The sequence below is a fragment of the Hyposmocoma kahamanoa genome, unplaced genomic scaffold (genome assembly GCF_003589595.1).
Source record: "Hyposmocoma kahamanoa isolate Upper Pololo Valley unplaced genomic scaffold, ASM358959v1 296, whole genome shotgun sequence".
Lineage (NCBI taxonomy): Eukaryota > Metazoa > Arthropoda > Insecta > Lepidoptera > Cosmopterigidae > Hyposmocoma > Hyposmocoma kahamanoa.
The window spans coordinates 1,815,936-1,827,441 of NW_020653780.1; the positions used below are offsets into that span (position 1 = coordinate 1,815,936).

The following is an 11,506-nucleotide window of genomic DNA, read 5'->3' on the forward strand; positions in this document are numbered from 1 at the left end:
ATATCAACTTTATAACTCCAGCTTCTAAAGACTGTACTCAATTAGCTTTTTTGATGCTTTGGTAATGAATCACAAGTATTGATAGGTCTCTTTAAGGCACGTCGTCAAAAACACTGGGTCTCTAAATACACGGGACGTCGCCATCCTTCTTTGCATAAAAACGAAAGTAGCCTCTTACCATTACCATTCCTTTCCAGTAAAGTCTGACGCAGCCTGGGTATCAATCGGTGCGTACCATTATGCTGATTGACAAATCCTTCCACCTCGAGCAAGCATTATATTGTATGCCATCAATACGATAAGAAGAATCAAAATTAAAAGAATCAAGTGTTTAATTGTAGTCAGTGAGATAACCTTATAAAATTATTCTTTTTTTTATTAGCCGACATTAAAAAGGAGGAGGTTGTCAATTCGACTGTGGTTTTTTTTGTGTGTACTTTACGCGATTACTTATTTTTTAACCGATTGATGATTCTTTTTTTTTGGAAAGGGGGTATCTCAGTATTGGTCCCACTTAAATTTGAAGAAAATATTCCACTCCTGAGGGTAAACTAGGGGATGAATCTCATTTCGCGCTTTTTCCGGCAACCAATTTCAATAAACTTGGCAAATAGATGTAATTCAATGAACTTTTGAGGTCGGCAATGAAAATGACCCAACACAAAATTTCAACTTTTTGGGAATACGCAAAATAAGTTTTGAAATTGTGACATTTCCACATAATTTAATTTATTACTCTTGAAGTAATAAAGGCCTTGTAAGAAAATAATAACGAAACATTCAGCTTTATATCTCAAACATTATTTTTGATCATTTTAATAATATTTAACAATTACAAAATAATAATTTCCAAAAGCTAGTCGCTACAAGGTCACTTTTTACAGAACATTTTCGTTGTCATTTGACCTAACAAGAATTAATCAATGTGTTATGACCTTATCGAGATTAAGCCGTTTTAATTGTGAAAGAGAGTCCTCTAAGTAATAAAGTAAGTCACGTTTGTAAAAATGTAATGATGATTTTCGGAACGAAATCGACTTAATTGCTAATCCGTCACTTTTTCACCAAAGGTGGTTGCGTGTAGTCTTTGCAGATAGGTAATCATAAATTCAATACTATATGCGGTATTTACATACCGACGCGGGAGTGGAATTTCAAACACATTAAAGAGACACATATAGTTCCAAATTAAAGACTTATACTATAATCTAATAATGTTATGAGAAATGATTTTTAAAGTCGTTTTACGGTATAAACTCAATAGCCTCCGTTACACAGTCAGAGTGACTGGATCGCGCGTGATCAGGAGCATACAGGATTGCGCGCGGGAAAGCCTGCACGCGCAATCATGCGGGATTACGTGCTTGATTTTTTTAAGCTAACGTTCTTTCGCGCACGATTGCTCGTGCTCGTTTTTGTTACAAGGACGGAAAGAACGTCCGTGTAAAGGCTAATAGCGCAAGATAGATAGACGCGAGGATAGACCGCGAGAAAGATGAGCACAATCGCGCGATCTTTCACTTTTCCTTCCGACGTCTTTACACGCACGCTCAATGGCGCACAATTGCGGTATCACGCGCGATGTAGTGTCTGTGTAAAGCCCGCTATTTTATTTTTTTTATTAGGTCACTTTCATTGTAACGATGGGATATATGTATACATACATATATCTACATAGCTCTCCCGTTTAAAGTTAGTTAGCGCAGTATACCTAGACGTAAAGTTGTAATTAATAGTGCAGGATGTATCTTGTGGGGTTAAAACTTTACCGGTGCAAAGTTAAATACATTTTTCAACATTTTACAACTGATTTTATTTTTCTTACAACACAATACAAAATAATATAGTTTATATTATGTTTTATAGACACGGGTATGTTGTGATGTGCGTGTTATGGTAGTTTTATTATGTTAAGCTCATTTTTAGTAGCAGTAGATCTCTTTGTGAAAGAGTTCGTCCAGGGAAATACTGCCAACTTACCTAAGTAAGCTCTGAACTGCACTGCAACTGTTATGAACTGGCTTGTCGCGTTTCGCTTACCACCAGCAATCGAACCCACGACCCTCCGCTTCAGAGGCGGTAGGTCAAACCATCAGGCTAACACGGCTATCCGCTAGGAATAAACTTATTTCAGTGGCACCATTTCTCAGTCTCGAGAAGTACATTATCTAGCTTAGATCTAATTCCACTAAAAAAGTCGTGATTTAGTCGTAAAAAAGTAGATTCAGTCGTTATGACTTGGACATGGACAAGCGTGTCACTTTTCGTTTGTCACCAAGCGCATGACTTGTTCGTCCCGTCACTTGGTACTCGAACCCTTAAAATGTGGTTACCAAGTGTGGTACGATTACCAGTCGTAAAAACCGACTAAGGATTCCACCAAATTGGTTGAAAAGGATGGGCTTAAGCCTATCAGAAAATCCTTTTTTTTTTATTAATGTACACATGGTAATAAGCAAGCAAAAGACGTCAGTCGCATTGCTTCCACACGGACGACGCCACTCGATGAGGTCGACGACTTTTAAGCTTTTTCTAACCAGTGTAAGTCGATTTCGCTTTGATGAAGAAGACAACTAAGGAACGACATACCTATATCGACAATGCCGCTAACTACACTATTATGAGTAATTTTTCTCAACCACATGATCTTACCGTCATCAGATGCATCTATGTTTTAATGTTTGCCTAGTTAAAACTTCAGAAAAGACATTAAAGATATTTTATATCTCATTATAATTTAGAATTTAACTGTTTAAAACAGATATCTTTAATCTTAACAGCAACATAAAAGCGTGTCGAAAGTAAAATGGATCACATCATCAATCATATTCTTTTGTTAGTATTAGCGGTGTTATTAGTAGGTATCTATGTATCTAAAGTAGGTACCTATACCTCCTTTTTAGAAGTATGTTTCTTAAGTATAGCCACATTACATAGGGTGGGGATTTTTTATATATCTTTGTTACTAAATGCTGTGCATTCAACGCAACTGATTTAAGAAATAAGATTTGTAATACTTACATAAACGTAGTAGATACAACGAAAAAAAGCGTCTGTTGTTCCATCAAGACGATGCTAGTTTTTTTAAATTTGACCAATCAGGTAAAAAGTCGCTATTCAGTCGGTTGGGGTCGAATCAGACACTTACGATAACTCAGTTGTCGACCGATTTCTTTTTATTTTTATTCACAACACTCGAACCGAACGTCAAACTGTTGTATTCGAAACCGAACCGAAATGACGTCAGTTTGACATTCGATTCGGGTGTTGTGAATAAAAATGATAAGAAATCGTACGATATCAAATCAAATCGGTCGACAACTGAGTTATCGTAAGGTTCTAAATCGACCCCCTTGTCGGAAAAAACTAGATTTCATCGATCCGCCGTTTCAGTTACAAGGATGTTTTACTGTCCATACCTTTGTATAGTCTCACTGCAGAGTCTCTTCTCACAATTAGAGGGCTTGGGCTATTAGTTCCCACGCGGGCCCAATGTGAATTAGGAACTTCACGCGATGTTTTCCTTCACCGAAAAGCTCATGGTAAATTTCAAATTAAATTTTGTACTTCATTCATTTCGTTCGTAACCAAGGTAAACGACTCGTTTTATGTGGAACTATATACGTTTTTACAATAAGATTCCGGAGCATATATTAAAATTATCAAATCCTAAGTTTAGAAACTACATTAAAAACATTTTGATTGAAAAGTCATATTGCAAAATTGAAGACTTACGTGTAAGATACAGATGTATGGAAACACGACATGGCCTAGGTTCCACGCAAATTTGATTTAAAGTTTATTCCATAGCATTTAAGTTTATTTGAAAAGAGCAATCCCTAGAGTTTCTTGCTCGTTCTTCTCGGGGAAGTCAGCGTAGTGAAAGAGCAGTAGCTAAATGTGTACATGTATAAATGTGTGATGTTTTCAAGTGTACATTTATTTTACCTATGGAATAAATGATTCTTTGACTGTGACTTTGACATTATACATAAATTCCCAACATTCTGAGAGGCAAGCCAGGATTCGAAGTCACGACCCTCTGCTGCAGAGGCGGTAGGTCAAACCATTAAGCTACCACGGCTATCCGCTAGGAATAAGCTTATTGTGAAGGCACCATTTCTCAATCTCGAACAGCACATTACCTAGCTTAGATCTAATTCCATTAAGGAAAGTAGTGATTTAGTCGTAAAAAAGTAGATTTAGTCGTTTCGAAGATACAACCATGTTTTATTGTCCACGCTGAAATAAGCTTTTTCCAGGGAGGATAGAAAACAGCCCTAAAATTTTGAAACGGCAGACCGACTAATCTAATTTTACCTTACTAATTTAATTTCATAAATTTTGACATTGGTCACGCTGGAACAAGCGACGCGAAAAAATACGACTTGTTACTACGTAGATACTTAACACCACATTCTCTATTTGTATTAATAACACTTTTGGGCACTTATCTCCTTTAGGAAACCTTCAAATTTGACGCTACGCTCATTTGGTGCAAACCGACTTAGGTAATTGTAATTTTGACAAAATGTAACATCTGTACCAAGATAAAGTGTTTACGTTTGAAAGAACAGGATATCGACGGTAATTTTAAACTTATAATATCTATATATAGTAAAAATACAGATTTTTTTATATGTCATAAATTTCAAATAAAATTAAAACATCTATTCAAATCCATTTCCTGTAACGTTACAAGTAGCACCAAATGAGCGAGCTATACCACCGTTAGATTAAAGGGCGTATGGGACATTTTTTAAAATTGTTATGCATACTGCCTTGATCAGTAAAAAGAAATCCGATCTGTCACTATTTTTATTTTTTTTCCTAGGTGGATAAGGTATGAGGTTATATAGATATTATTTAATTTCATTTCTTTAAACACATTTTCTCGCTTTTGTCACAAATACCCTTGGAACGAATGGCGGGCAATATAAAAGCGCTGCAGTGGCGCTAAGACTGCACTGACTGCACTTATAGATACTACTATAGTATTATAGTAAGCATATTATCTGTGCTATAGATATTGCATGAAAATTAGTGGTGCAGCGCTTGTATGAGCGTCCAGTTTGAAGGCGCTTAGAACAAGATTTAGAAGTATCACTATAATCTTTAACTAGGCGTTCACAAGGGAAAACCGCACTATTAATGCAAAAATTTTGTGAAATAAAACGAGCATGTGATAGTAACGTGATTTTATTAATAACAACCAAAAGCAATATTACGACATACGAAAATGGACTTCCCAGTCCAGCGAGTGCCGTCTAATTGTTCAGCCTCGCCAGCAGGCTTAGCATGTGCCCGAAGACAAAAGTTATCTCGATGACAGTTCCAAGAAGAGATAACTTTTGTCTTCGAGAGAAAATTGACATTTCGAAGAAGAATATATAGAAGAATAGGAATAAAGATAAATATGCTGAGCTGACTGCCAACCTTCACTAGTTGGAGAGGCACCTTAAGAAGAAAAGCAATATTATTTACTTAAAACTTAGCAAAACAATGTTAAACCCTTTCGGTGGTTATAGTAACGTTCAGTTCCAATTAATTTGAAACGAGGACATTTTCTTCTTTTTTAACCGACTTCAAAAAAGGAGGATGTTCTCAATTCGACTGTATGTTTTTTTTGCATGTATGTTACGCGATAACTCCGGTATTTGTGAACCGATTTCGTAGATTCTTTTTTGTTGGAAAGAGGGTATCTCCATAGTGGTTCCCTTTAATTTTGAAACGCTGAACGAGAGGTGGATGATTTTCTTCCAGCCAACCGGCTGTTCACGCATGAATAGCACCTAAATTTTATTATAAGAAGCTATTATTTTAATGGTCGATTTTGCTATTCTCCAATTCAATGCCTTTTTCTCTCTCAATATACTTTGAGTAGTGAAAACCGATTTTTATTACCTCCTGTATCAAGTCCCGTACAGTGGCGAACTAGGGGATCAATCCGGGTTTGCGCACTTTCCGGTAACCGATTTCAATAAAACTTGATAATATATGTAATTCCACGTACTTTTGAGGTCGGTTTTTTTAGTACTCGTTACTGAGATTATGTATTTAACCAATTGGTCACTGTATGTAACCGTAGCATTTTGTCATATGGGCAAGCCAGAGTTCGTTATCAATATTTGAAAATATTCAATACAAAAGTTTATTGAATATAACGAACTTTTACTATCATGATATTCAATTATATTTTTGAAATTACTCCACTATTTGGTAGCCGTAGTTGTAGAAGTAGGCTTAGTGAAGAAAAACTTTCATAGATTTGTCACAGATGGCGCTACGGCAAAGTCATTAAAACTAAAAACAAAAATCTGCAAGGAGTTTAAAGAGAAATTCTCGTAAGATATGATGGTTCGTTCCATAGCTCAGTTGGTATAGCGTCAGCCACAGTATGGCGAGGCCGCTGATTCGAGTTCAGCCGGATCGAAGGAATTTATCTTTGTGTAAGAAATTTGTATTAACAATTAAATACAAGACTTCATACTTGTCGAGTATGTTGTTTTTATTTCCAGTACAGTGACGATTATTATGATAACGTCTTGCGCGTATCTTTATTCGTCAAGAATCAAGAATACATTTCCGTTTTAATTGCGTAAAACTTTCTCCCTTGAAACAGGTTACGATTGTAGCGGAAAAGGTTTTTCCTTTCGAATATTACGTTTATCTTTTTATCTAATGGATGGCTATTTGTAAATAGGAATGTCTTGCTTTATTCATTTTGAAATCTTAAATGTCTTGCTTTTTTATTAAAATCCTAAATAAAAAAAATATTCCGTAAAAAAACATTGGGATACATTTATTTATTACGCAACACATTACACGAAAAAATGAACACTAACAAAAGTAATTAAACAGACAACAAAAAACAATACGGTTACTTAAAAAGTACTAAGTAATCTTATATAGCATATTGGTTTAAGAAAAAATATCTTGGAAATTATAGACATTCTTAATCTTAAAATTTATCTTCTAGGCGAACGTGTCACACGGCCACTTCATTACTTTCCATCAGACGAATTTACAGAAAAACATAAACCTATTTACACACACAATAAGGGTGAGGCCAGACGAGCGTAATTTTGTAAGTTGTGAGTCGCGTTTTTTTGAGTCTCGTAGTTTCCGTTCGACTGAAATTCGGTCGGACTGCCAAACGAATTTTATTCAGTTGCTTTTAAGCGTTTGTACGGGTGTTTGTGGCATACAGTGTAAAGGATCCATTAATAAACATGGCTGCATTTATGAAGGCATTAGATGGCGTTAGAAAAATATTTTTTTTATAATACCAACATAATAATATATAATAACAATATAATAACAAGTCGTGCGCTTAGTAGTAAGCGACACGCCTATCCATGACAGTTGCAGTGCCACTAAGAGCTTTCAATCGCAAATATCTGAGAGGACATAAGTTAACAAGTTCCATGAGTCCGTAATTTCACCAGCAACCTTACCCTACGAAAACGGAATGCAGTAATGCTCACATTATTGCTTGGCGGCTGAAATAGGTAAGGTGGTAGCACTTCCCTGAACAAACTCTTTTACAAGGGGCTCTCTCTACTGGTACTAGCTGGGTACATCCACACAATATGGAAATAGTAAAGTCTAAGCAGTTTCATATAGTATATGAAAATATATATGAACATCCAGATATATTTGTAAAATACCACCACATGCCAGTAAATGTTTCCATCGCCCCTCTCTCCACCCGTGTAAGCACGACCGAAGTTCGGTCGTAGTCTACAACTCATTTTACGTAGTCGTGTGGCACAAACAGGAATTTAATATGAACCAGAATACGCCGTAAGCGACTCAAACAACGCGACTCACAATTCTAAAGCAATAAATACATTGTTTCGATGACTGTGTGACTTGTACAGTTGGCATTGGGCCGTTTTTTTTTTCGAAAGTTCGGCTGGAAATGCGTTTACGATCAATGGATTACGCTATCGAGAGATGTTAACAACTCAATTTTGGTTTATTATTGATGACATGGATATCACTAACATGTGGTTTCACCAAGAAGGTGCCACAAGTCACACAGCCACCGAAACAATGAATTTGTTGCAAACCAAATTTTCCGATCGCATAATTTCACAAAATTCAGCCGTTAAGTCGCCAGCTCGACCATGTGATTTAACACCGCTGGATTATTTTTTATGGTTATGTTAAGAATAGTCTATACGGAGCCAATTGAATCGATTGCAGCCTTAAAACTCAAAATTCGTGAAGGATTAACGAAATAGACCCACCATTTTGTCAAAAAGTGATTAAAAACTTTGATGAAACAATTGACATCTCTAACTGTGGTCGTGGTGAGCATTTATAAGATATCATTTTTCATTCATAATTGCCAAGAATTTTTTTATAATACATTAAAAATGTTAATCATTGTCATCCAAATTTATTGTTTTATTTTGATTTACAAAACAAAGTTATTGTTGAAAAGCCCTATATTACGAAGTTTTAATCCACTCTAAGTTTAAATACCTACGACTCAGGCTCAACAAATACAGGATATTCTTCTGTATTATATAATTTAATATCATGTATACAATGGTTTAACCATTCCTTTGTAACATGTCTCGCATTTTTAGGCACTTTCTTAATAAGTTCTTGCATATTCTTAAAACTTATATTATTCCTGTTATGTACAACATAATCCACGTCCAAAAAACGTATTGACTTTATTACTTCTCCCCCATAAGCAATCCAATGACGCTCGAAGAACATTTGTTCGTCTTCAGAGAAGCTTATAAAATCGGGATAAAAACCTAGTTTTTTATTTAAAAAGACATCTGGCAAAGGATTATTTGGTAATAGTTGTAAGTCAGGTTCTTCATCATCTATATCGTTCGTTGACTCGTCTATAATTGTACTGCTGCTAGTGTCGCTAACAGATGAGCTAGAAGTGTTCATTTCTTTCTTAATTCTCTCTTTCTTAATATTGTCGACTGTGTTTTGTTTAGGAGATATTTCTTTCTTTATAAAAGTATCAAGTGTATTTATTTTGGCTTTCTTAGGGCTTTCCTTCATTTTCTTGCTCGGTGGTTCGTCAGATTCGGCGGTTGCGGCCAGTTTATTTAACAAAGACACGTCGGTCTTTTCCTTAGACGTTTTGTATAGGTTTACAAGCTCTTGTAAGTTGGTAGCTGTCTGCCAATCCTTGTCGTTCCTGATTCGTGTTATACGAGGAAATCTCACAGAAATACCATCAGCTGTATGTATGTTTGCTTTCGTTAGTTCCGTGCCTGTAAATAAATTTATTATTAACACGTCGTCCCAATATTTACGCAATCGATGTTGTTGTTTGTTTTCAACCGAAAGTACCTCACTGGCACAAGTGTATATCAAGTTTGAACATTGCGCCGTTATCATGACATAAGTGACAATTTGTGTATGTCGAAGGCCATCTTTTGAATGATAGTAGTTGGTTGATTTGATCTAATGCCTCTCACGTAGAGGGCCGTGGGTTCGAATCCCGGCTCGCACCTCTGAGTTTGAGAAATTTAAACATCGTGATGAAACCTGCACGTTGAAGAAGGTTCACAACCCTCGGAAAACATGTGAAGTCCCCAACCCGCATTGAAATCATTAATTGATGATGATAATGATGATGAGTTAAGCAAAAAGGGTCCAATCCACAAAATTATCAAAAAATTAGTTAAAAACAATAAATTAGTTAATAATAAATAATTAAAAAAAGTCTAACCTCGTAGATCAGCAAAAACGTTATAAGTTTTGAAAATAAAACAACAGTGAGAAATACTTTAAACTTCAAACTGCCATATCTCGAATGAATCTTGTAGGAAAAGGTAGCAATATTTCTTGTATGTATTATATAGAATTACAAGATTTTAGGAAAATCCAAATATACTTTGAGTGTTTCGAAGGAGTGGAGTCTAGCTCGACAAGGAGATCTGCTTACCGCTGCAATACGTGACAAGCCAATTACGGCCGTCTGGTCTATGTAAGAATAGAATGGACGTGTGTGGAGCCTTATGACAGAGATTTCAGGCATAACTTTACAGTTATACATCCTCTTCTCAACTCCGCATGTTTGACTATTGATGTTTAAATGATTATCACAAATTGCAGACTTCTTACCTCGGTATGATTTTTTTATATTTTCCTGATATTCCTGAACGATTACACGCTTTGTGATCACGGGTTGACTGGACAGCAGCAGATGACAGCTGCGGATACACACATACTGTATGTATACCCTCTTTCGCTATCGACGGTTACCTTCATCTCAATTACTTGTGGCATTACCATTATTACAACTCACTTTTTCTGACAAACCACACTCACTGTATCCACATAACTGAAGTCGAACCATTTTAGTTTATATTATTATTATGGACGTAAGCACTGAGCACCGAATTCAATGAAATAAAAACAAAAATGGTTCGACTTCAGTTTCGCGTGTGGGTAAAAAGAGTATGGTTTGTTGGAAAAAGTGAGTGACAATGGTAAAGCCACAAGTAATAAAGAAAGAGGGTACACAGATATCTCAGTTCATAAAGCTGTCCTCTGCCACTAGCCAGTCAATCCGTGAGCGTGGAGTGTGCACGTTACAAAATATGGGAAAAATAAAAAGAAATCATACCATGGTAAGAAACCTGAATTTGTGATAATTATTTAGTAAATATCCACGAAAACCTTCAAAATTTTAAAATGAATGTTTACACCATATGTAAGCCGTAAATGTTTACACTAACCTGTGATTTCCCAAACGGGCATACGCTTAGGGTCGGAAGCAACGAAATCTGGTACCATTCCTCTATTACAGTCAAACCACGAAGGAATCTTATTATATTCCTGCGAAATCTTTACCATCAGGGGTTCTAGCTCTTTCTGAAGCCTTTCTAAAGTGCAGTCGTCGTGGCCTGTATGTACTTTAGTTACGGTGACCCAACGGTTTCGGTTGGTGTCTAAACAACCCATTAGGAATACTGACATCATTCCTCCTTTCTTCCCGGTGCCTGGAATTAAAAAACAAATGTATGTACAGGAAAACTGCCAATTATTCATCTCCATGTATCAGGTCATGGTCATCATATTTTTTTGAACGCAACGCGATTTTACTTGTTTTACACCTTTCACATAGTTCGTTTTTACCAATTTTCTTATAAACTTCTTGGCCAAATATATTATTAAAGTAATATTGCATCTGAAAGACTTATAATTTAGTAATTAAAATGCTAATATACAAACATTATTGCGTTTACTACATTTTACACGATATTTGCATTTTCGCCCTGAAAAATTACATAGAAATCACATATGAGGTATTCACTCTACGACGACGATATGCTGCGTTGTAACTCTTTTTCAAAACCACTATTTTTCGAAATGGCCGCCATAAGTACACATTCTTTTTGTACTCCGAAACGTGAAAAACCAGCAAAGCCACAAGGCGAGCTGCAGCGGAAGGCGAAGCCCGGCCGGAATCCGACCCTGCCAAGCAGGCTGACTCCGACCCTGCCAAGCAGGCTGA

The 11,506-nt window shown here is 36.1% G+C and overlaps 2 protein-coding genes across 3 annotated transcripts in view; one reads left to right on the forward strand and one right to left on the reverse strand.

The window, feature by feature from the left end:
* The window catches only part of LOC113229220 (suppressor of lurcher protein 1), a 695,358-nt gene that overhangs the window by 670,360 nt on the left and 13,492 nt on the right, over positions 1 to 11,506 (forward strand). The window lies entirely within an intron of this gene.
* Positions 8,404 to 11,506, reverse strand: part of LOC113229219 (DNA ligase 3) — a 5,834-nt gene continuing 2,731 nt past the window's right edge. Inside the window, exons 3-4 of the mRNA XM_026462747.1 lie at positions 10,728 to 10,991; positions 8,404 to 9,254 (exon numbers count right to left, since the gene is read on the reverse strand). Coding sequence (XP_026318532.1) covers positions 8,494 to 9,254; positions 10,728 to 10,991 — 1,025 coding nt within the window. The 3' untranslated portion in view covers positions 8,404 to 8,493. The remainder of the gene's footprint in view (positions 9,255 to 10,727; positions 10,992 to 11,506) is intronic.